The 26,715-nt window shown below is 46.0% G+C and overlaps 1 protein-coding gene across 6 annotated transcripts in view; it reads right to left on the reverse strand.

Annotated features, from left to right (window-relative positions):
* ZNF384 (zinc finger protein 384) overlaps window positions 1-26,715 on the reverse strand; it is a 197,037-nt gene that overhangs the window by 19,682 nt on the left and 150,640 nt on the right. For all 6 annotated transcript variants that reach the window (XM_086932905.1, XM_086932906.1, XM_086932907.1 and 3 more), the window contains 2 exons: window positions 9,531-9,609; window positions 8,714-8,872 (listed from right to left, as the gene is read on the reverse strand). In XM_086932905.1, the coding sequence (XP_086789031.1) occupies window positions 8,714-8,872; window positions 9,531-9,609 (238 nt within the window). The remainder of the gene's footprint in view (window positions 1-8,713; window positions 8,873-9,530; window positions 9,610-26,715) is intronic.

The raw sequence follows: 26,715 nt of genomic DNA on the forward strand, positions 1-26,715 counted from the left end.
AGCAGCACGCGCCCTGAGGGACCTCGAGTGGTTCTATGATGTTCCACAATCGTTCGTCATGGAATGCGTTGAAGTGGCTCTGACTCGTAACTACTTCATGTACAAGAATCAACTGTACTTACAAACCTCTGGGACCTCCATGGGGGCCACAATGGCCCCCAGCCTGGCATGTATATATGTTGGCCAGTTTGAGGAGCACATCGTCTATCCAGATACCAACCCTTTCCAGAGGCAGATTTGCCTCTGGAAGAGATATATAGACGATGTGCTCTGCATTTGGTCTGGCTCAGAGGAGTCGCTCCTTGAATTTTGTACTTGGTTAAACTCACAGGATCAGAGTCTTAAGTTTACCTGGTCATACAGTCACACTAAGGCTACCTATTTGGATTTGGATATGGAGGCCAATGGGGTCGGTACCTTGAGTACTCGGGTCCACCAAAAACTCACTGACAGAAATTCCCTTTTATTGTACAATTCACACCACCCGAGGGCCCTGCGTGACAATCTTCCTGTGGGCCAATTTCTTAGATATCGGAGAAATTGTTCTGAGACCAAAACCTTTGTTGAACAGTCCATTGACCTCACAAAAAAATTAGAACAGCGGAACTATCCACACAAGGTTGTGAAGAATGCGAGAAAGAGGGCGCTTAACACTCCCCGTGATGCTTTACTTGAGCATAGCACCAGAGATAAAAAGGACTGCTTACCAGTAGTCATGACTTTTGAGCCTATGGCCACGAAGATTAGGCAGTCAATCAGGAAACACTGGGGTCTATTAAGTAATAAAGATTTCTCGATGCCCCCCCCCAAGATTTGCCTTCAAAAGGTCAGGCAATCTAAAGGACAGGCTTGTCCACACTCGGGATCGAGTACCTCTGAGAAGAGACACCACGACGATACCAAAGGGACATTACCCTTGTGGCACATGTTCAGTGTGTCCATTGACCAGTAAATGCAGTAGCGTCATGTTATCCACTGGAAAAGAATGCTTCTTAAATCAATTTAGTAACTGTAACACCACTAATTTGGTTTATAGGTTACTGTGTAGTTGTGGTCTACAATACATTGGACTCACTACGAGGAGAATAAAGGTTCGCATACAGGAACACCTGAGCACCATCAGGGCTGGGAAATTGACGACCAAATTGGTCCAACACTTATCAAGAAAAACACAGCTTCACATGGATAGTGTTGGAGACAGTAAAGGGAAATCCTACCAACGTGGAGTCAATCTTTATCACAAAGGAAGCGAAATGGATTTTCAGAGAGAGCAGTGATAAGCAGGGCCTTAATGAGATTATAGAGTGGAATAAGGTAAAATAACTTGGCAACCACTTTTAAGTTCTGCCTTCTGAGCAGGCGCTTCTTAGCCTTATACACTAATTAGGGTTATACATTCTGCCACTGTAATTGGACATCAGCAGTATCCACGAACTTGATACCATGAATGTGTATACATACCCTAGTAATCTGGTTGTGTGTTTGTTTTGATGTTTAAAAGATTGGCACACATGAATTATTATTATTATTATTATTATTATTATTATTATTATTCTGAGTTTTGTATAGCGCCTGGTTACCTGTAGGCATCCCAGCGCTTACCAGAACATAACACTACTAAAGAATGAAGGGATTAAACGGAAAACAAAAAAGTTTTTAAAAGTTTTCGAAACCGAAGAAGGCTAGCTTCCGAGCGCAGTTGTAGGGGCAACGAGTTCCACAAAGAGGCCACATTTATTGAAAACCTTCTGCCACCAGTTCTTGCCTTTTTCACCCTGCCAACCCGAAGGAGATGTTGATGGTCAGAGCGAAGAGAGCGAGGGGCCTTGTAAGGCTGGACCATCTCCTCCAGAATAGGTGGGCCTACCCCGTGCAGAACTTTGTGGGCGATACAAAGTGACTTGAATTTCACCCTGTCCCTCACAGGGAGCCAGTGCAGCGCCCTCAACGCCGGGCGAGCAGATTGACGCCTGGGGAGACCCGTCAAAAGCCTGGCCGCCGCGTTCTGCACTTGCTGCAGTTTATTCAGGGTAGATTCGGGTGCGCCCAGGAATAACCCATTGCTGAAGTCCAGCCGCGAGATGATAAGTCCCTGGATGAGAAGCCTTCGGGTGGCCACTGGGAGCAGAGGCAGAATCTTCTGGGCTGCGCGGAGCAGGCCAAAGCACACACCAGCAGTCTTTTTGGCATGAGTTTTAAACGATAGGTCCTGCTCCAGCCATACCCCCAGGCTCTTTATCTCCTGTTTGGGGGGGGGGGGGGGGGGGGGGGGTACCGGTCCCAGACAGTCTGGCCAGCTGCTGGGGGACAGAGATGGAGAGGAGTTCCCCAGCAGCATCAGTTCCGTCTTGGAGCCATTTAACTTTAGGGCTGAGCTGCACATCCACGTGTAGATCTTCTCGAGACACGTGTGCAGCCGGTCGGGATGGTGCGCCGACTGGGAGAGGCCTACCACCAGCTGAGTATCATCAGCATAACTGATGATTTTAATACCCAGCGGCAGTACCACACTCTCCAGGGGGGCCATGTAAACGTTGAACAAGGTAGGGCTCAATGAAGAGCCCTGTGGCACACCACACTGGAGAGGGGTTGAAGATGATTTTTCATGGCCTTCCCACACCTCAAATGAACGACCTTCCAAGAAGGAAGCGAACCATTTGAGGGCCAGACCCGTGACCCCCACCCCTGACAGCCGTTGGAGAAGCACCTGATGGTCCACGGTGTCAAAAGCAGCACTGAGGTCCAGGAGGATCACTGCCACTGATCCCCCCCGAATCCAGCATGCTCCTAGCATTCTCCACGACCGCCAGCAGGGCAGTGTCAGTCCCCTGACCGGGACGAAAACCCGTTTGGGAATCGCCCAGGAGGGAATTGGCTTCCAAGAAGTCCGAGAGGAGTCTGTTCACCAGCTTCTCAGCCACCTTACTGATACCCGGCAGCAAGGAGATAGGCCGAAAGTTGGTGAGATTGGCGGGATCGAGGTTAGGCTTTTTCAAAAGGGCCTTAACCACCGCCCCTTTCCAACTGGGGGGGGGGGGGGGCTACCCCATGGGCGAGAGACAGGTTTATCAGGTCCGTCACAGGGCCGCCAATCGTAGAGGACACCTGTTTGAGATATTTAATAGGTGCTGGGTCTTTCGGGGAGCCGCTCTTCATAGAGCCCAGAACCGCCAGAACTTCCTCCATAGTGACCGGACCCAGGGAGGCCATCTCCACCGATTGCGTCTTAGGTTGAGAGCTGGAATTGTCCTCCAAGGAAGGAACCTCGCCTAGCCGGGGAAGGGAAGCCAGTATGTTGTCAATTTTGCTTTTGAAAAACGAGGCCAGTTCTGTGCATTTTTTGTGACGGTCCTCGTGTAAAACCTGGGGTTCGGGGGCATTAAGTAGCTCCTTAATAACCCTGAATGACTCTTTGGAAGAGTTGGCCGCAGACCCTATACGCTCTTCAAAGAATCTTGATTTTGCCACCCGTATAGCGGATTTATACCTGCTCAGAGCCGTACGGTATTCTTTACGACTCGCCTCACTCCAGTCTCTCCTCCAGGACCGCTCTAGCTTCTTACATCCCTTCCTCAAGGTTCTCAATTCCGACGAATACCAAGGTGCGGAGCCCACTCTCTTCCCCTTTGTAAGTTGTTTCTTTTTGGGTAGGAGGGTGTCCAGAGAATCCACGAGCCAGGTATGTAAATTTGCATCAGCGACTATCGGGTTAACTCCTTGAGGGGGCCGCGTAGCCTCCAGGTGTGCCGCCCAAGTGTCAACTGGGAGCCTCGACCAGGCTCTCTCCAGGGTGTGAACCCTTGGGGCCACCGCAGCTGGACTGTCAAATTGCCAAGTCGCGGACACCAGAAAATGGTCTGTCCAAGGCATGGCAAGAGCCGGAGATGGAATAAGATGGTCCAAGTTAGAGAGTATAGGATCAAGCAGGTGGCCCTTCTCATGGGTCGCGCCCGAGTTGACCAAGTTGATTCCAAAAGAGTTGAAATCGTCGATCAGATCGACTCCCGCGGCGTTAGTAGGGTCATCCAGATGGATATTAAAATCCCCGAGGACAACAAAGTTGGCAGTAGAAGAGGCGAGAAGTGCGGTAGTTTCTAAGAGAGAGTTAGGGAAGCTACCCAGGGGTCCAGGAGGGCGGTAAATCAACAAGCCTACCAAAGACACTGTGGGTGACAACCGAAGGGAGAACTGCAAGCTCTCACAATCAGTCACCCCACCATTCTGGATCTTACAAGCGAGCGTGTCTCTATAAAGAACAGCAATTCCTCCTCCCCTCCCTTTAGGTCTATCAAGGTGGAGTATATGAAAGCCCGGAGGGAGTGCTCTAACCATGTCAGGGCCAGAGCTGGGGGAGAGCCAGGTCTCAGTGAGAAACAACACATCGAGCTCGTGGTCCAGGATAAGTGAGTGAATTTCAATGGCATGGCTCGGCAAAGAACGACAATTAAGTAAGGCCATGGAGAGAGCAGATTTCACAGCCACTGAATTATGGCCGGAGGAACAGGCTCTACACGGTAAAAATGGAATGGTTCCCACCTGTGCAAATCTACAAATAGTAGGGTGGGGCGGACGTAAGGCGATGAGAGCGTCCCTCCCATATCGGAACCTGGTAGTAGAAGACGACAAAGAGTCGGGCATGGTGACAGGCCCTGGGCCCGTCTGGGCCCGGACGGGCACAGACGGGCTGAACTCTGGCGTCAATTCGGCGTCCCCGCTGCGCGTGACCGCTGCGCGTTGGCATGGCTACCTATATACTGAACCAGCAAGGTAGAGAAAGGACTGACTGCGCGCTGCTCCCCCTCAACAAAGATGGCCGCCTCGAGACAGGGCGAAGGACCCGCAAAGAGCGGTGAGTTGACCAATTAGGGTGCAAGCTAGGATGGCAGAGGTGGGGGTAAGTGGGCCAGGCAGAAGGTGGCCCTTCTTTTAAGCCTGTTCAAAACTCTGGTTTCATTTGAAAGATTGAAATAACATATTTAAGTCCAGATGTTGTACTCCAGCCGAATGTCAAATGCACAATACAGTCTGAATCTAATCCATCTATTATTTTCATGGTTGCCTCTGTAATGATTCAGATATAATCATAGAACTTCCTCGCCATTTCAAAATGGCGCCCACATTGGTCATTGAATCCCTTGCCTTCCATACCTTGATACCCTGAATGTGTATACATATCATAGGAATCTATTTATGATGGTTAGGAGATTGGCACACACAAAGGAGGGCTCTTTATTCAGGCTTTTTCAAAACTCTGGTTTCATTTGAAGAATTGAAACTACTTATTTAATTTCAGCCACTGCGGTGATTTAGCCACTTTATAATGGCGCCCACTTTGGTTAGTGAAGCCTTTTACTTTCATCCATGCCCTTTTGGCCCTCCTCACGTGACATGGGTTTGTTCCGATCACGTGACCATGGTGCGCGATGCTTGTTTTGCTCACCCGGGAGGTTTAAATGGTGCACCTTCGCTCCCGTCCGTTGTTCCTGGGACGATACAACGCCCCGGAATCTTGTGTGTACGGTAAGGAGAGGGCTCTGGGATTCGGGCGCCTTTGGCAGCCCGACTTTGCATATTTGTTGCTTGGATCTATGGGTCCGCTCATACTCGAGTGAACAACGTGTATTATGCACACCGTGTTCACGGGTTGCAATAGCGCTCCCAGTACAGTGGTAGTAGGTTTCACAGGCGGGTTGTTAGTTTATCACACCCGCGTGCAGACCCTAGGAATTAGATCATGCAGAGTTCATGGGTTCTGTGGGGTTGTTCCTAATGAAGATTTGTGTACATTTATTTCTTAAGCAACAGTAAGTAGGTTACCCTCAGTATAATTTCTACAATGGGGTCAGAGGAAACGCGTGTGTTATGTGAGCGTTCCAATGAGACTTTGGTATTATACCTTTTTAATGACAGTAAGCAGGTTACCCTTCGTATAGATACCCATGAATGGCATAATTGGGTCAGAGTAAATGTATTGACACTGCACAATAGAGAGGATCCCTTTAGTCATCAATTCTCTGTTGATGCTCTGTTTGAGTAAATGTGTATTGGGTTGACATTATTCCGCCAGTGGGGTGGCAGCCCACGCATGCAAGGTGAATTCAAAGAGCATGCTATCATATACATATTATATTGATTACATATAAATACTCCACAGGTTGATGTGACAACCGACAACCAGGCGGAGAACTGCTTTTTCAGCTGGTACGAGGGAGCATAGCTGAATAAGGGTAAACTAACAATGAAAATTTTCTTAATAGAACCCCCCCATCCCCTATGTTTTTCTATGTTGGGTGTAAGACATATGGTAAATGGGTGGAGGATAACAATTTCTTGGAAGCAGGAAATGGTTTTTTTACAATTAAAAAAGCACAATAATTTGGATGTCTAGATTAAGAACTGGTCGTGATTTCATTTTATTTTTTCAACTCGGCAGCTTCCTGTTCAAAAGATGTTGGAAGTGGGTGCAGCAACAGAGTATTAACCCTGATGAATCTGCCATAAAGGTTTTTGGGCAGTGAAACATGTCGGTCACAGGTAGTGGTATGCGACATTAAGCTACCAGCCTTTTTATTTCAACTGCGCACACCCCTGTCATTAATAAAAGTAGTTTAAGAGGTGTGTCTGTTGATTTTACCTTTCACTCTGCTTTTTTTGTCTAAGGAGTTACGCTCTAAGCTCCTTGCTATGCACCGTCTTTTTACCTTTTTTTCTCACTTATTCACTAAATTCTGGAATAGGAATGGTCACCTACGATGAGAAAGGGGCCAAGTTTCTGGTAAACATCTGACCAGATCGCCCCGAGGGTGTTCGCCCGTGAGGTGCCTTCCTCTCCGCCACACATTTTTTCTTGATTATTTTGGTGTATGTGTGGGTATATGTATGGTCCTATGTAGGGCTGACATTTTTTTGGTTGCGCCGAGTTGAAAATATATGGAACCCCCCACAATCAGTAATATTGACAGACTAGATTGTTTGTTCATGGACAGTAGGGCATTAGAGACAATGAACACCTAAATATAGAAATAATATCAGGTGTTTTCCGTAATTCTACGATCTGAGAATTTAGGCGGACGAGGGTCTCATGCCCGCTAGATAATTACTAACCAGAGTCATGGGTACTGGGAATTCTTTTGGATTGCATTCATTGAGTGGAGGGCTTTTTCCCATTAGTACCCATAATTTTCCCTCTAAGCTCCTCTTGTTATTGAATGGCTATTACACTGGCGACAGTCCTTCCTGACAGATCACACAATTCAAGTTAAGATGTACTATAAAAACAACTAGATGTATATATGTGATTCCAAGATGAAAATATTCCACTGCTGTATTGGACTTGATCATGCCTCAGAACATCTTATTGTTGAATTGAAATGTATTCATGCAAAAAAAAAAAAAAAAATGTATGTGGAGAAAACAAAATATCTGGAGCTGGATCAGCAACAGCCCAGGAAATTTATGGTCCGCCAGGACTACCTGGGTGATCTGTTCCGTGGCAGGAGAACTCGAAGGGGTGCAGCTAATAATGTGACAGTCTCCCACTAATACTGGGTCAAGTCCCACTTCACTTTCTTATGCTTTGACATATTGAAGGACTTTGAGTGTTAAGTGTAATGGTTGTAGGAACTGCCTAGAGACCAGGACCGTGTCTGCAACTTGCATCAGCAGCAGGAGCTACGTTAAGGCCACAACTTCTTGTCTTTGGCAACATGCAGCTTCACCTCCTGGTCTTGGATCACCATGCACACTTTATAAAAGACTTAAAGATACACAACCGAGCACAGACACCAAAGACATATCTTGTGCGGGTTTGTGAAGGACATCTGCTTCCTGCAATCGTAGCATGGTTTTAAACCTATTGTTTTGGGTGTATTGTTCTCTAGCACACTGGTGAAACCTTTAGAATTAGTCAGAAAGTCTGCTAAGCTGGGAGCAGATTTCTGGATCCATGTCAGAAGGCGAGGGAAAGAAAGGAACAGATGTGCAGTAGTGGTGCTTATATGAGGCTTTGCTCTGGAGATTCAGGGTTGTTGTGGAGTCAGCGCAGAGCCGCACTTCAGTCTCAAGTCTCCGTTTTCATCCTTTGAATTTCTTCACCAGTATGAGGACCAAAAGGAGGAGCTCATAAAGTACACTTTATTTGATGCTGGGCCTCAGGTCAAAGACTAGACATCCTGGACATACATGTCAATTCAAAAATATGACAAGCAAAATCTGTATACCATCAAGGACTGCAAAATCTGCTAAAGCTCGGATCATTTAGTGTGGCAAGGTCTGCTCCTCATTAAGAACATCTCAGCCTGTATCCATTCTTTTTCAGTATTTCCAGATGTAGTTGTCTCATGTACCTCAGTCTGACTTGCGCAGCATAAACTTGGCATCTACAGTTATAAGTGTTAATTCTCCACAAGCCCAGCTTCTTGCTCACCCTGTCCAGAACAACTAGAACACCTGGTTGAAAAAGGTGACCAAAGAATCTGCAGGAAAACAGGAACTGAGAAAAACAGGATCAGACTTTGGTGAGATCAATAGTTTTTCAAACCGGATGGAAACAGGCTCACAGTTGAGAAGTCCCCAAAACAGGTCTTCCTCTTATTAGTCGGTTAGGAACTTATCAGTGCTTCTCCACTCCCCTCCAAACTCTTCTCTCAATATCCCCATTTCCCCTTGCTCCACCACATGGTTGACACAACCAGACTTGGGAGCACATACTCACCGATGTGTATGCTCGGCTGCAGATGGAGCAGGTGTACACCTTAGCGTGCTTCACTGTGTGTGATGACAGGTGCACCTCCAGCGAAGTAGCATCAGTGTATGCGCGGTGACAGTTGTGGCACTTGAAGGGCTTGTCTTTGTTGTGCTGCCGCCTATGGGACTATCAGCAAAGAAATATTCATTTTAAAATGTTTATATAGCTAAATATACATAGCTGTGGGATGTCTTTCATAGTTAAGCAGTTTGATGTGTTTTATATATTCCTTGGTGCTCAGAGTGGTGTGATCCAGCAGTGTGGCATTCGGCCTAAAAGCACTGGTACTCACATGAGGACTGGGGCAAAAAAGATGTGGCGTAAAAAGGTGAAGAGGAGAACGAGAGAAATCCAGGAAGATGATAAATGAGGTGAGTAAAAAGGTCAAGGGGTGAGCACAGAAGATCATGGAAACGGGAGAAATAACTGCAAAGAGAATGGTGATGGGAAAATGATCTGGAGAACAAATATCAAAATATCAGAAGTTAGAAGCTCCTCTAGTGACTGTCTACAGTTGTTTCACCATCAATTTCTAGTGATTACATTCTAAACCATGAAACCTGTTGGGACTGCAAAAATAGAGATGTGTTTCATATATCTGCAATTTCACACACAAATTTCTATACTCTGGCTCGTCACTAGCACAGAAGCAACTATGTGAACTACTACATGGCAAAGGTTGCAGGCAAGGGATCTTATAGGCACACACCACGTCACATTGCTAAGGGCCACAAGCAATGACCGATTAAGTCAAAAGGAATATATAGATCACAGGAGGTCTTACCTGTAGGTTTGACAGCTGTGTAAAGGCTTTATCGCATCCTGGGTGCACACATTTGTAGGGTCGATCTCCAGTATGGATTCTATAAAGGAAATAAGGTGTATGATTAACGGTAGGCCAATCTTTTCAGGCAGACTCAAAGCACTTAAATTACATGTGGTCTTACTAGAACCTCAGATGCTCTCAGGCTAAATCCCCTGCCTTTCTAAAGTAATGAGCCCCTCCATTTCACATATGAAAAGAATTCATCTGCACAACAACTTTGTCCTTATTTCCCTTTGTTGACAATACATGGGAATTGTACGGCTTTAGTGACGACTTTAAAGTGAGTGGGGTGATAGAGAGGACAATTCACTCTCCCAGGTGCCTCTGGTACTCCATTTAACCATGACCTTGCAAGGCCCATGTGTAGTATTTGAAAGCAGCAGAGATTATACCGAAAGAAGTGAAAAAATTGTTTTCTTTATTGCCAACCTATTGCTAATAAACACAATCAAACCAGTGACTTACCTGTAATTATAGCGTTTCAGCTTGAAAATTCTACATTTGCCTGCTTTCAGAAGTCGGTTAGCCAGTGGTTGGGTCCAGACGATTATGGTTTAGTTAAAAACTTTTACTTGGTTTGTGTGTGTGTGGGCGGTGACGGGGTAGATAGGCAGACCCTTATATGATAGATCGCAACCTCAGTGTGACAGTGAGTCCACACTGACAGATTTTTTTCTAGTTTCCTTGTTTTACTTTTAGCTCCTCCACAAACCTCCTCGAATGGGGAGGCTGAGGGATCGCATTTACTGGAAGAGTTTCAAGCTGCAAAACCATAATTACAGGTAAGTAACTGGCTTCTTTTGCAGCATGAAATCTCTTCTTGATTGACATTCATTCCTCAGATAATGTATTGGTATTACCTCCCTGGGGAAGAGAAACCGTGGATTGCATCTAGACAAACAGGTTTCTTAGTACAACTTGACATACTGCTGCCACCTTTCGAGAGTCTACATCTATGCAAGTAGTGTGTGTTTTGTGAAGATATGTTCTAAGAACCATGCGGCAACTGTGCAAATATGATGATAGGATTCAGCCATAAACGACCTTTTTTCCTTGATGAATGCACCCATAGCATGATGCTTAAGGTCTGGTTAGCTAGTCAATAACACATTTCGATAGTTTGAACAATCCATCTACAATGGCATTCTTAGTTACTGTTTCAAGGGTCTAGGTGGAGTGACCTATGAAAAACTGATTGGTCTTTCTGAGAACTTTGGTAGCCTATATATAAACATAACTGCTCTTCTGACATTTAGCGTGTGTCTGTGTAAGGTACTCTCAGCTATATTTGGTGGTTTCCGGAAAAGGGATGGTAGTGTGATCATTTGATTCATGGTGGCATATTGTGATATACCGCCCCACAGGCATAGCAGCCATCTTCCCCTTTATCCAGGAAGACCCCTAGCTGCGAGCTCATGCTCCTCCACAGTTGCACCAGGTCAGGAGGCGAAGCGGCACATAGAGTTGCTCGGTCTCTTCAATCCTGACCTCAAGCAGCTTCAAAATCACTTGAGTTTTGGTGAAAGTGACGTGTTCAGTCTCCATCTCAAGTGCATTCCTCTACAAAGAATTCAAACAATACTTTTGTAAGGCAATAGAAGCAGTTCCAAAGGAGCAAAAATATTTTAGGATATGGCATCCACAGATATTTGACTGAATAATTCGGGGTGTTAATTCAGCTGTCTGCATAGTACATCTCAGGTTGCTACAAAAAATCCAAGTAAAGAATTTGCTTGTGTAGGGCTCCTTACCAAGCAGAGCTTAATCATGCCCCAGCTTAATGCTGTGCAAATCAATTATAGATCTGACTTCGGACTTTCCTACACACCCTGTTTTCCCCCTACCTACGAAGAACTTCCTACAGGAGGGCAGGAGTAAATGCGAGAGTCTATGCCTGCTGCTAGCCCCAGCCACTCCCCTAATATAGGTAAAACAGGTGATCTAGGTAACTCTCCAGTTACCGCAAGTGTTACCTCAACTGTACAAGTTTATTGATCCTTGGAATGGTCCCTGGAACAGACGAGCCCCAGGCCTTCCTACACCAAACGAGCGAATCGCCCCTAAATCAAAAGGCCCCCGGTTCACAGCCTAGAAGAGAGATTTCACTGACCAGGTACTGGAAACTCTGACAGATCACTTTCCTTCTTATATTGAGGCTCAAATACATGAAACTTTGGGGCAAACCCGTTTAATTACTCGAGGCCCCATGGAAAAAGCCGCTGAGCCAGCTTTGACATTGTAGGCCACATTGCATATCCAAGAGATGTTAGCAATAAGAGCCATGCAGGACAGCTATAGACCGGACTGTACTTTGGCAGTCATGCAAAATGGAACTTGTAGGAAGCTGGCTCTATATATATATACTATACCAAAGTGAGGTATAGAGTGTACAGAGTCCAGTGGAACCCAAAAGGTAGGCAGAGGTAAAGTAGATAGCACCTCACTCTCCATTTGTGGTAGTGTGGTCGAGCAGTAAGGCTTTATCAGAGGACAGTGTTAAGCATTTGTTGTACACACTCAATCAGCAAACGAATCCACACACTCAAAGACTGAACTTCAGACCAATTGTTTTTGTATAAAAATATTATTTGTTATTATATTTTCTAAAACCAAGCAAGCCTGGCACAGGTGAGCAATACATACTTTACAGTAGTAATGCAGTTTGTAAACAGTTTGAATTGCAATTGTAAATGTACTTTGATTTGATTAGTGTTACTGATAAAGGCAATGCTTTGGTAATACAGTACATATACTTTGAATGTGCTTTTTAGTAAAATGATCAGTACATTACTATTCAAATTACTTTTCCTCCAGTGTAGTATACCACGATACTACACTGGGACAGTTCCTGTAAACAGGCAAGATAAAACGTTTTTGTTATTTAGTACAGTTGTAAAAGGTTTTCATAGATTTTCCAACTCCACACTTAGAAACTTTTCATAGAAAAACAGTCAATATTATCCTATGGAGGAAAATAGTGTTATCGGTTTAAAGGTAAGAAAACAAGTTACTTACCTGTAACTTTGGTTCACCAGTATTGGTAACTTTCATAGATTCCCATTGCTTGTATCATTCCCAGTCATCGGGATGAGAGTCCCCGGTAAATAAAAAATACCATAGAAATGGGTACAAAAAAAGAAAAAGGCCTAGGCTTCATCTCATTTTGTAGCATATCCACCTTTTTGTAAAAGAGACCAAATACAATGAACAGCCAATCAGAACAGCCTCACCCATTGAACCTTGCTGAGAGCCTCAGATTTTCATAACAGTTGTGCAACAGTATAAACAGAAGATGCTGGACACTGAGCTTTCCCAGGGGAGGAGGGTGGGCGCATGGGAATCTATGAAAGTTACCAATACTGGAGAACCAAAGTTACAGGTAAGTAACTTGTTTTCTTAATACAGTATTGAAACTTTCATACATTCCCATTGCTTGTATCAGAATAGCTAGCAGTCAGAAACACATTTTGAGTAACAATACATTATTATAAGCCTTGCAAGATGCATACAGTCAAAGATACAAGTTAGCAAAAGCAGTCAGTGAATATCATGAGTTACAAAATGTGCGAAAAAACCAATAAAAGGAAGGAGGGTTAGTAGGGAAAGCTGACCACTTATTCAAAGAAGTTCCTCAGGACTGCCTTCCCACTGCCGAGTCACCACGCGTGGAGAAGTCCAAGCAGTAATGCTTCGTGAAAGTATGGGCACTGCTCCATGTCACTGCCCTGCAAATGTCCTTGATCGGCACTCTGGCAAAAAGAGCAGCTGAAGAAGACATGGATCTCGTAGAGTGCGCCTAGACTCGCCCTTCCAGGGGCTTACCAGCAGCTTGTTGACAGTATTGGATCGCGCTGGCAAGCCATCGCGCAACCCCCTGCTTCGAAAGAGGGGAAACCCTTGCGAGGGGCACCGACAGCAACAAAGAGCAGTGTAGATCTTCTGAAGTCTTTGGTACGCAGCAGATAAAATTTCAGAGACCTTTGAACATCAAGCGAGTGAAGAGCCCTATCCACTGGAGTAGTGGGTCGAGGAAAAAAGGATTTGAGAATCACTGGTTCATTCAAATGAAAGTCTGAAGGGACCTTCGGGATGAATTTGGGATTCGTCCTCAGAATCAAAGTTTCTTATTTAAACAGTAAAAAAGGTAACTTAATAGTGAGAGCGTGCAGTTCACCTACCCTTCTGGCTGATGTTAAGGCGAGAAGGAGGGCCACTTTGCAAGAGAGGAATTTAAGGTCGGCCCTATGAATTGGTTCAAAAGGCGGCCTCATGAGTGGAGTAAGGACTAACTTAAGCTGCCACAGAGGTGGTGGAGGTCAGACTGGTGGAAAAACCCTAAAAAGACCTTTCAGAAATAGTTTTACGATCCTTGCTGACCAGAGGGAAGGTCCAGAAGAAGTTAGTCTGAATCTAGAAATGGTTCCCAGGTGCACCTTGATAGAGGAATGAGAGAGACCTGACTTAGCCAATGCTAAAATGTATGGCAAAATCTGATGAGGAGCAGAGGAGTGAGGATGAATGTTCTATTGCCGGCACCACAGGCAAAAACACTTCCATTTTAAGCGATGGGTCTTATTTGTACTTGTTGCTCAGGCTTGAGCCAGCACCTCTCTACACTCTGGCGAGATATTTAGATTCTGGAATGCTCGGTGCTCAGGAGCCACACTGATTACTGAAGCGAGATCTGATCCGGATGTACCACTTGTCCCTGGGACATCGTTAGCAGATAAGGAATTGGGCGCAGATGAATTGGATGATCCAGGGAGAGAAGGAGAAGCTCCGTAAACCAAAACTGGCGAGGCCATGCCGGGGCCACCAGAATCATTCGGCAGGGTTCCGCCTTGAGCGTCCTGAGAAGTCTGGGAATTCGCGGGATCGGAGGAAAAGCTTAAACAAAGGCGCCTGACCAGGTCATACAAAGCGCATTCCCCAATGATCCCAGATGGTGCTCCCTGCTTGCGTAGTCGGCATTTCTTGTTCTCTGGTGGTGCAAAGAGATCTATGGGAGGAGTGCCCCAGAGGTTGAAAATCTTTTCCAGAGTGTGTTGGTCGAATTCCCACTCGTGGCTCACTGACTTGAGGCGACTGAGCGTATCTGCGGTCTTGTTAAAGGCACCTGAAAGATGCTCAGCAGAGAGTGATATTTTCTTTTGGATAGCCCATTCCCAAATCTCCTGAGCCTCTTTGGATAGCGGACGAGACCTTGCTCCTCCCTGCTTGTTTACATAATGCATGGCCATCGTGTTGTCCATACGGACCAGGACAATGGATTGTCTGATCTGCGGAAGGAAGGCCTGTAATGCCAGACGAATCGCCCTGAGTTCTAACAGATTGATGTGGAGGAGATGATGCTGGGGCAGCCAGCGGCTGCTCACCTGAAGATCTTGTAAGACAGCCCCCCCAGCCTTCGAGAGAGGAGTCTGTTGTAATTATTAGAGGAGCTGGGGTGACCCTGAAGGTGACACCCTGAGAGAGATGGTCTCTGAACGTCCACCAGTTGGCAACATCTTTCATAGGTTGAGTTATTGTGATCTTGTCTTCGAAAGAGCCTTCTGATTAGCGCCACTGCAAATCCACTTGCTCTTGGAGGGGGGGCATTCGCAACCTGCAATGTGGAATCAAGGGAATGCTGGGCGAGATGGACCCTAGAAGGGACTTGTAGAGGCGGACTGAAAGTGACTTTTTTTGCAATCGATGGGCAGAGGCAATCAGTTTTGTTTGCCTCTCTCTTGACGGGAATGCGGTGCAACAAGAATTGTCCAGAATGGCTCCCAGGAATTTGGCTGACTTGGACGGGCACAGGACTGACTTTTCAGTGTTGAGCTGAAGCCCCAGATGACAGAAGAGCTGAGTGCATGTTTCAACAGCGTCCTCTGCTGCGTGATGAGACGGAGCTTTCACCAGCCAGTCGTCCAGGTAAGGAAAGACCTGGAGCCTCTGTTTCTGGAGAAGAGCTGCGACTGGGGCTAGGACCTTTGTGAAAATCCGCAGATCTGAGTCCGAAAGGCAGGACCTTGAATTGAAAGTGGCTCTTGGCTACTATAACAAATGAGGGTGGTGATGAACGGAGCATCTGAACCAATCACACACTCACACCCAGTCAACAGATCTGGGTTTAATCCATCACCGTTCTTTAGCCCACTCTGCTACCCCAGTTCAGACATGGCCATATGCAAATCAGTCTGACCGTGTGCCTCATGGGAACAGTCCAGCCCGAACTGCCAAGCCATGCCTTCCCTGCCCTGTACCAGAAACAAACTTCCTAGGACTGGTTTCTGGCATTACAGACATCTTCAGCCAGGCTTGCTTGAATCCAGTGGCAAAGTGAGCAAGGGACTCACGCCTGAGCATACCCTGCCAATTTATGGGGAACAAAGCGGTACAAAAGGGGGTGGTGATGGACTGAGCATCTGAACCAATCAAACACTCACACCCAGTCAACAGATCTGTAAAGCGTAAAAACGTCCTGTGGGCCGGGTGGATGGGGACAAGGAAGTATGCGTCCTAGAGATCCAGGGTGGCCATGTAATCTCCTGGATTGAGGAGCAGTAAAATGTCCTGTAAGAAGACCATCCGAAAAGAGTTTTATGAGATAGGCGTTTAGCTCCCTCAGGTCTAAAATTAGGTGCCATTTTTCTACGGTCTTTTGAACAAGAAAGAACCGGGAATAGAATCCCTTTCCCCGCTGGGATAGGGGGATCGGTTCTATCGCCCTCTTGAGAAGTAGTTGGTGGACTTCTAGGCGTAGATGTTTGGATTCGGTGGCGCGAGGGGCTTTGGATGGTGGATGATGTTGAAATTCCAGAGTATGGCCTGACAAAACAATATTGAGAACCCTCCAATCTGATTTTATAAATTGCCAATTGTGGAAGTATTGGGATATCCTGGCCCCCACTGGTGTTACAGGGGACAAAGGAACAGTAGGAAGAGCCAAGAAGCCGCTACTGGCGCTTAGAGGAATCCCTCCCCTGGAGCCCCTGCCTTCCTCTCTATGCTCGAGAGAAAGACTATGACTGGCCTTGCCGCTGGGAATATTGCGGCCAGTAAGATTGAGAAGGCTGTGAGTAAGAGGAAAAGCGCTGTTGCTGGTATCCGCCTCTGTATTAAGAAAAACCTCTACCTCTAGCTCCACAGAATGGAACCTTGCTATATTGTAGAGTCCCAAGGGACTTGGCAGTTTCCGTGTATTTGTCTTGCAGCGCATCAATGTGCTTCCCAAAGAGCGCTTCACCATCAAAGGAAAGATCCAGGATCTTGTTCTGGACTTCTGACCGGAACCAAGTGGCATGAAGCCAGCCTGGTCGTCGAATGTCTGCTGCCCCTGCGAGAGAGCGACAAGCTGTAGTGGCAGTGTCCCTTACGCAGTCAATTATTTCGGAAGATTTTCTTTCTCCCTCCATTAGGGTCTTTCTGGCTTAGGCTTTAGCTTCTTCAGGCAGCTGGTCCAGATACGGAGACAGATACGGTATGATCTCCACATCTGGTAATCATACTGCCCAATAGTCAAGGCATTGGCCGCTCTGACCAGGAGGCTGGACACGGAAGAAAACCTCTTCCCAGCATTATCTTATCGCCTACCATCTTTATCAGGTGGAGTAGTAAGAGGTACTGCCGGATTTTTTGATTTTCTCTAGGCCACTTGTAAAATCACAGAATCCAGTTTCGGTTGGCTGACCAGACAAGCGGGGTATCATCCGGAGCTTTGTATTTCTTTTCCAGACGAGGAAGCACAGGTGTGATAGTGGCAGTCGACTTCATCACTTTTAGCCCCTCATCCCAGACATGGCCCACGATAGGGATAGAGCGAACAGACTTCCTGTATGGTTCTTTGAAGTTATAAAAAACATTCCAACAGCACTGATGGAATGGGCAGATCGAAACGCTCAGAAGCCCTCTCCATTAAATTGTGAAAACCTCCAATATCAGCTGTAGGAGAATCAGCCGATTCAGGAATGGGAGAGGCGGGGTCCGGAATAATGTAGTCATCCCATTCCCTGTCAAGGTCCAGGATGGTTATAGTGCCTTGGTCATCATCAGATGTGTCGTCCTGGACTGTATCCACATTCTGCTGTGGCTCAGGTAACTCCGGTACTGGAATTTGAGGAGGCTGAGGTGTAACTGGACGAGCAAGTGGAGCTGGAGGCACTTGCCCTGCGTCTTGGCCAGAGGACTGCGTTGCAAACCTCCTTCTGTAATAAAACATGAACTGCAGGTCTGTAATGAGGGAAGATGGCATGCAAACTATGTCCTGTTGATATTGATCCGGATTGATCTGTATTGCGGCATAATACTCCTCAGAGATAGAGTCCTGATATTTAACATGCAGCTGAGATGAGCTATCTGCATCACCATCAGTACCATCATCGTCCTCGGGAAAACTGCTCTTTCAAAAAGGGAGCAGGAGGCAGGGGTGTCACTTTCCTTGGAGAAGTCATTTCCAGAGTAATGAGACGTCTCCGTATCGAAATTGCCACATTTTGTATCGTCGACAGAGCCTCCGGCGACAATGTTTGAACCGGCTATGAGGAAAGAGCCAACGTCGACGGGACGGTCGTCATTATCAGGCTGGAAGCTGTTGTCGTTGCTGTAGACTTGGTCGCCGTCGGCACCATCAACATAGTCATCCTCGTCGACGTGGAAGTTGTTAAAGTATACGATGACAGAATAAAAGGTACCTCTGTTTGCGTCGCCGTCGTAGATTAAGCCAATGGAGACTAGGAAACTCTCCGAAGCAGACGCCGGTAAGATTTGTGAAGCAGTCGTCGACTATTGATGCGGTTGTCGCCGACGAGAGACTTTTTCTGTCAGCTTTCCCCTCAGGAGGAACAGAAAGTGGTTTTTTGAAAGTTTTTGGCTTCCCAGAAGGCTGAGAAGAAGCAGAAGGCCCATGGCTTTTCTTAACCGGTGCCACATCAACAGCAAGTCCTTCCCTTTACTTTACACCTATGTGAGGAGATTTGATGGGACTACGCCTGTTAGACAGACCTATCAGAGGTCTTAGCCAAGTGAGCAGACGTCCCTCACGGTCCCGCAAGGTCTTAGTTGAGAAGGTCCGACAGATCTTGCAGTCAGAAGCTTAATGGTCCGGATACAAACAATAAATACAGTCTTTAGGTTTGTCCTCCACATAAAGTCTCTTTTTCGAGCAGGTGGCACAAGCCTTAAAAAGAGCCTTCTTTTCCTTGTCTGACATAATGAAGATTTGTGAAGAGTTGAGATGGAAATAGTAGTTGTAGATGAAGAAAAACTGGGCAGAGCTCAGTGGAGACTCCCTTGCACAACGTACAGTAGGAAATCTGAGGCTCTATAAGGAAGGTGCTATGGGGTGAGGCTGTTCTGATTTGATCTCTCTTACAAAAGAGGTGGATATGCTACAAAATTAGATGAGGCCTAGGTCTTTTTTTTTTGTACCTATTTCTATGGATTTTTTTTTTTTACCGGGGACTCCCACCCGGACGAAGGGGATGGATGCAAGCAATGGGAATCTATGAAAGTTCTAATATTGGAGTAAGTACTTTGTGTTGGCAGGGGTCCCCCAGGGTCAAGGATGCACTCTTTTTACACCCTCAGCGGCACTAGGGCGGCTGGGTGCTGAGGCCAATGTTATCCAGTGGGGAATAGGGGGCCTCCGCTTGGTGGCTGATGACAAGAAGCCCACTGGTTTGTGGGAGCAAAGCACCTGGACTTAAGCTCACTGCAAATAGGGGTTTAGGCCAGCACAAAAGATGCACCCTCAACGGCACTGGGGCGGCCGGGTGCAGAGTGCTATTTTGGCGTCGGACGCCCCGTAGCTTTCAATGGGGAGTCTCAAGGTTTGCAAAAGCTACTGCAGGCTTGGGGACAAAGGTTTTCTGGGTGCGACCACCACTTGGAAAGGTAAGTTGGGATGTTGGGGGTTGGCTATGCACAGTCTGTTGGGCCACCCAAGGCCAGTGGGGCATCGGATGCAGGGGTGCCTTTTAGAGTTGGATCTTCTCACCAGCTCCTGGTCCTGTACCCACCCCAATGGTCCTAACCTCTACTTACCTGCAACGTCCCTAAATATAGCATTTAGGGGGCACCCCGAATCTTGCTTCCGCAGGCAAGAAACCAGAAGAAGAAAATAAGAAGAACCAAACTGCTGTGCCGATTCTAACGAGGAGGATGCCCACTGACTTGGCCCCAGCCCTACCGGCCTATCCCCACCTCAAACCTGCAGAAGCGAAACTCCGGTGTATCCTGCAGGCTCAAGAACCCATAGGACTTGCCCTACCTTAAATAAAAAAAAAAATACTCAGTGAACACCGGATTTGTTTACCAAGAGACTCTACCTTCGGCAGGATCCGCGAGTCTGCACCACTCTGCACCAGACACCCACGGCCCGAGTTAGAGTTGCCCCACACCAAGAGGAGGTCTCCCCGGTGATTCTGAATCTAGTTCCGGTGACCACTGACCTGCCTCAAACTGGAAGGTTCCTTCAAACGTGACCAGGAGCTGGGAAGGAGATCAGATCCTAAAAAGGCACCCCTGCGCCTAATCGCACCACTGCCTTGGGTGGCCAACCGACCCCCCAACATCCCAACTTACCCCGCCAAATGGTGGTCGCACCGAGAAGACCTTCGACCCCAAGCCTGCAGTGGGTTTGCAAACCAGAGACTTCCCATTGAAAGCTACAGGGCACCCAACGCCAAAACAGCACTTTGCACATGACCGCCCCAGTGCCGCTGAGGGCACACCTTTTGTGCTGGTTTGAACCCCTATTTGCCCTGACCTCAAGTCCAGGAGCTTTGCTCCCACAACCCAGTGGCATGCTCGTAAGCAGCCACCAACCGGAGGCCCCCTATCGCCCATTGGATTACATAGGACCTTACCACTCTGCACCCGGCCGCCTTAGTGCCGCTGAGGGTGTAACAAGAGTGCATCCTTGACCCTGAGGGACCAGAGTCTACCCCCAGAATACCAACTCCCACAACCGAATACTTACCTTTGAACCTATAAGCCTATTTTTCTCCATAGGATAACATTGACTTTCTGTGAAAAGTTTCCAAATGTGGAGTTGGAAAATCCAAGAAACCCTTCAAAACTAACTAAATAACAAAAAATGCTTTTACTTACCTGTTTACAGGAAATGTCCCAGTGCAGAATCCAGGTATATTGCACGGTGTAAGAAAAGTAATCTGTAAGGAGAATGCTACTTACCCCGTATGCATCTGTCCTTGGCATGTAGAGCTGTAGATTCACATGCTTTGCATAGCCTTTCGTCTAATGTTGGGTCCGGATGTTTGCATTTGGTTTGACGAAGTCACAAGGTAAGTGACTCCTCCTTTCGGTGATAGTGTGCATGGGCATAGACTCCATTGTTAGATTGTTTTCCTGCAGAGGGTGATAATGGAGTTAGTAATAGTAGTAGAATAGAGATGTCCATGTGCATGTATCCAAGTAAGATACCACTGCAACAGATACAGGTAACTGGGGAGGCGCATATGAATCTACAGCTCTACATGACTAGAACAGATGCATACTGGGTAAGTAGCATTCTCCGTTCGAGGCATGTGAGCTGTAGATCACATGTTTTGCATGGACTATATAGCAGTAATCTCCCAAAGCGGTGGCTAACCTGTAGCTGTTGCAGTTGTTTAAAAAACGTTTTAAGTACTGACTGGCCTACATTAGCTTGGTGCCTTGTTAACACAATGTTTTGTGAATATGTGCGGTGTAGACCATGTTGTTGCCTTACAGATATCAGCTAGAGGAATATTCCTTAAGAAGGACATAGTAGCCCCTATTTTGTGAGTGGAATGCGCTCTAGTTGGTATTGTCAAGGTTCTTTCCGCTTTAACATAATATGTTTGGATACATTTCATGATACATCTTGCAATGCCTTATTTAGATATGGGATTGCCTTTGTGTGGTGGCCAAAAAGGAACAAAGCTGTTTTGTCTTACAAAAATCTTTTGTTCTTTCCACATAATATAGTAGAGCTCTAACATCTAGTGTGTGTGTAGAGCTCATTCCGCTACAGAATCAGTTTGAGAAAAGAACACTGGTAACTCAACTGATTGATGTGAAAAGCAGAAACCACTTTAGGAAGAAATTTGGGATTGGTTCGAAGAACCACTTTGTCTTTGTGAAGATGAAAGAAAGTCTCTTGTAAAGTTAATGCCTGAAGTTCACCAACTCTACTTAAGGAAGTGATTGCAATAAGAAAAGCAACCTTCCAAGAGAGAAATATTAGTTGACACTTGTGCATTGGTTCAAAAGGTGGACCCATTAGTCTTGTAGGGACTATGTTCACGTTTTGTACTGGTGCAGGTAGAGCTCTTGGTATTACTCTTTTTAGTCTTTCCATAAAGACTTTAATCACTGGTACTCTGAAGAGAGATAAGTGTTGTCTGATTTGTAAGTATGCATCTACTGCTGCTAAATGCAATCGAATGGATGTGTCGGCTAATCCAGATTGCTGTAAATGTAGGAGATAACAGATGATGTTTTACACTGAAGCATCAAGGGGGTTGATATTGTTGCAGTATATAACAAATCTTTTCTACTTTGCTGCATAACATGCCCTAGTAGTAGGTTTTCTAGCCTCCTTTAGGATAGTCATACAGTCTGGGGGTAATTGTAAATAACCAAAGTCAATGACCTCAGGAGCCAAGTCGCTAGGTTGAGTTCCTTGGGATTTGGATGCCTGATGTCTCCATGGGTCTGAGTGAGGAGACTGGAGTGGAGATGCAGCCTTTAGTGTGGAACTACTGAGCTCTAGTAGGGTAGTGAACCAAGGTTGACGTGCCTATGTGGGAGCTATGAGAATGACTTTGGAGGATGATTGTCCGAGCTTCTGAACTAATAATGGAATAAGTGGGAGAGGCAGAAAAGCATAGGCAAATATCCATGACCGTTGATCCATAAGGCATTACCTTTGGAGAGCAGGTGTGGGAACCTGGAAATGAAGCTTGGGCATTGTGTTTTCAGCCGTGGCACACAGGTATGTGAGGAGATCCCTCTTTCTGAAAGTAGGGAAGAAGAATCTGGGGATGAAGTTCCTACTTGTGGATCTGCTGCCTCTGTCTGCGGAGAAGGTCTGCAATTTGATTGTTTACTCCAAGGAAGATGTTCTGCTAGGAGATACATTTTGTGATGTATGGCCCAATTCCAAATGGCTTGTTAGTTGGAGAGAGAGTGTGTACTCCCTTGTTTATGTATATAGTAATTAGCGGTCATGCTATGCTGTCTCTGCTGACTAGGACAGTTTTGCCTATTAGGTGAGTTTGAAAGGCTGAGTGCAAGAAACACTGCTAGTAGCTCTATGTAATTTATATGGAGGTTCTTGTACTTTAAACTCCATAATCCTTGGATTGTGTAACTTTGTAGGTGAGTGCCCCAACCAGTGGGCGATGAGTCTGCTGTTAGCACTGTCTGTGGTACAGGGTTGAGAAGGGGCCGCCCTTTGGATAGATTTTGTGGGTTCCACCACGGCAGAGAGCAATGAGTGCAGCCATCTACTAACACTAGGTCAGTCAACTGACCCTGGAACTGGTTCCACTGACTTGCTAAGCATTCTCGAAGGGGACGCATGTGAAGTCTTGCGTGGGGAACAATTATAATGCATGACGCAATCATCCCTAGCAGTTGCATGAATACTTTTGCTGGTAATGATTGGTTGGGCTGAAATTGAGTGAGAAGGGACTGAATACTGTGAATCCAGGCTGTATTCGAAGAAGCTAGAGCTTTGAGCGTATATTGTGGCTCCCAGATAAGTTTGTGTGTTGGAAGGCTGTAGATGAGATTTCAACACATTTACTGTAAACCCTAGTTGAAGTAAGTTAATAGTGGTTTGAGTGTGTTGGAGACACATTTGTTAAGTGCTGGCTTTGATGAGCCAGTCAGAATATGGGAAGACATGGATGTGTTGGCTTCTCAGATGTGCTGCGACTACTGCTAGACATTTGGTAAATACCTTGGGAGCAGTGGTGACTCCAAGTGGTAGTACTTTGAATTGGTAATGGTGACCCACTATTATGAATCTGTGGTATTTGCGATGAGCGGGATGAATAGGTATGTGGAAATATGCGCCCTTAAAGTCTAGAGTAGACACAAAATCGCCCTGCTGTAGAAGTGGAAGCACTTGTTGGTGTCACCATGTGGAAATGCTCTGAAAGTATGTAGAGGTTTAGTTCTCGGAGGTCTAGAATAGGTCTCAAGGAGCAGTCCTGTTTAGGGATGAGAAAGTACAGGGAGTACACGCCTGTCCCTTGATGTTTTAATGGCACAGGTTCTATGGACCTCTTGCTGAAGTAGATGTAAATGTTCTGGTTACATTTAGTGAGAACGTGGTGGAAAGTTTGGAGGATTGTTGGTAAGCTCCAGGAAATGACCATGTTGGATTATTTCTAACACCCATTTGCCTGTGGTGATAGATTGCCAGATGGGGAGGGATTGTAGTAGACGTCCCCCAACAGGTGTTAAATGATTTGGTGGGGGGGGATCACTGCATTCAGGGATGGGGATTTACATGGTGTGGAACCCCTGGCTCTGTTGTTGCTACCTCTGTATCCTCCTCTAAAGAAGCCCCTTTTATAGGATGATTGATTGTTGCCTTGTTAGGAGGCGGCAGTATTGTCTGAGGACATGGTTTTCGACCCTCCACGGTAGAAGGAGCGACAAAATGATGTTGGCAATGAGCCAATGTATTGCTGCTTGGGCGGCTACTAATTAACCCAATGCGTCCAGTAGTTTTGAGACTGTCAGGAGGGGGAGCATCCCCTGTAGTCTATGAATTGGCCTGTTTACGGGCATTAGAGACCACCAAGGAGTCAAGTGGTAACTGTCTTAATAAAGACTGGATCTGAGGGAGCACGCTTATATTTATCAATGCTGGGGATGAGAATGTGAGCACGCATTGGATCTTTAAAAATATAATCGGCATGTCTTATTATACCTTTAAGCATACAAAGTGTGGCTAGGCCTTTGTGTGCTACTGATCGTTCCAAATAGGAAATCTTCCTCTAGAGATTCCTTATGTAATTGTACCTCATGATATTCTGCAGCTCTAGCAAGTAATTCTAGATATCCTACACTGTCGCCAGGAGAAGAAGGCTTTGCAGGGTAAAGATCTGGATCAGTATCTGTAGGTGAATCTGTGTTATAATCCTTCCTGAGGTCTATTAGTAAGATATTGTCCCCCACTAATCTCCATGATTATATTCAGGTGGTGGTGAGTTAGTTGGTGTAATCAGTAAATGCTGCAAAGGTGGAGAAGTTCGTGTAGGGGAACGTGGTGGAGGAGGGGTTGGGTTAGTACCTACATTATTCCCCTTTCAAGGAATATGATATAGGGTGTAGCTTGACTCAGGTTTGCGTTTGAGGTGATTTAGTAAGAACACGTCCTATAGCTGGATTTATATAAAGTTCCTCTTGTTTTGGATCTGATTTGGGTGTTGGGGCGTCGAAAAATCGGATCCTGCAGCCTTGGAGGAACAGTTTCAGGTTTTGGCACCAAGGATTTCGGTGCCGGGGTAGAATGACTTTTCAGGCGCAGGAGGTTTCCCCTTTGGTGTCAATGATTTCAGTTCCAAAGCGGTTTTTAACTTAAGAGTCTGAAGGTTTTGGCTCGGTGCCAGACTTTGGCCAACTCGATCCCAAGCCGGAAGGCTTAGTGCAGTGTTTCGGTGCTGAGCCGGAGGGGAGGGAGTCAGAAACAGCTTCTCTGTGCAGACCGTGGCCTTTTATTTCAGCTAAGATTTGGTCAAGGAGCGTTTGGTACTCACAGGACGCTGACCTTGAGGTAAATCGTCTTCCATCTCAGAGTCAGATTCTGGAATGGAGGCAAGTTCTTGTTCTTTCTCTGCCCCTTGTACGTCAAATTTGTGCTTGGATCCTCCGCCAAAGATGTCCTGCGTGTATTCGACGTTTTGACTGCATTTCACGACGTTGAGCCCAATGATCACGGGCGTTTTCTTCTATCGTAACGATCTGCACGCGTAGACTAAATAAAATGAGATAGGCCAGACGGTCGCAGTTGGAGTTCTCTCGATCCAACTAGGATATTCGACACGCAGAGAGATGGGAAGCGCATTTGAAACAAAACTGACGCAGGTAAAGTGGGTTGCAGAACCTTTTAAGGGCAATGTTATGGGCTTTTCCTGTATAGTACTTTATTTCTGGGTGATCATCACAAGTGCAGCCCATTCCATGGTTACCCCTTTTTATGTTCTCCACAGTGCCTCTTGTAATCCATTTCAGGGAATTGTTATCGCCGGATCTTTTGTTACTATATTTATTTATAGGTCTTTATTCACAGAACTAATGGCGGTCAAGTAGGTTCACGATATCTGGAATCGTATCCAGCTGTGGAGCTACAGCGAGTCAAACGTTAAAATAGAGCAAAAGTCAAATCCATAAAATATGCTGCTCTTCTCTGTGACGGATAAATACCTGCCATCTTACCAGGCTACCATAGAGCTCCGTATTGTATTATACATTAATTAAGCACATTTTTGATAGTCCACTCTTAACTGAATACTCTTAACCAGGCTATAGTGGCTTCTTTCTCCTCTAGTTGAACGGTTTTTGGTTTTAAATGGCAGTGGTTTATTAGCCAACTGGTAACAATAGGAAATGCAACAAGCATTTGCAACGCAATAGGTCTCGCAATTCTGATATTTTGAGGCATTGGTGTGGCAAAAAATAATACAATACCAATAGCTCATACTTTCAGTAATGCAAGACCTAGTGCATTGCAAATTATTGCATAGTGAGCCGGAATCAGTATGGTATGTTTCAGTGCAGTACCGCAAACTGCTCCTAGAGCTTCCTAGTGAGCAAGGCACCAGCACTGCATTTCTAGGTGAAGTACCGTAAGCTGTTCCTAGAGGTCCCTAATAAGCAAGGCACCAGCACTGCTCATCTAGGTGCAGCACCGCAAACTGCTCCTAGAGGTCCCTAGTGAGCATCACAAACTTTGAAGATATGGTAAATCCACCCTACCCATAATGCATTGCATGCAAGACAGTACAGTACCACAAGTACATTCAAATAGCTATGTACATATATACAATTAGTAGCTTTGAAATGAGACAAAAGAATTATATTAATTACGGATTAGGTGAGATTGTACTCTTATGTGGAGCTGATGAAGGGAAATTTATAGAAGGTCTAATATAAA

Source organism: Lissotriton vulgaris, chromosome 7, assembly GCF_964263255.1.
Source record: "Lissotriton vulgaris chromosome 7, aLisVul1.2, whole genome shotgun sequence".
In the NCBI taxonomy this organism is placed as follows: Eukaryota; Metazoa; Chordata; class Amphibia; order Caudata; family Salamandridae; genus Lissotriton; species Lissotriton vulgaris.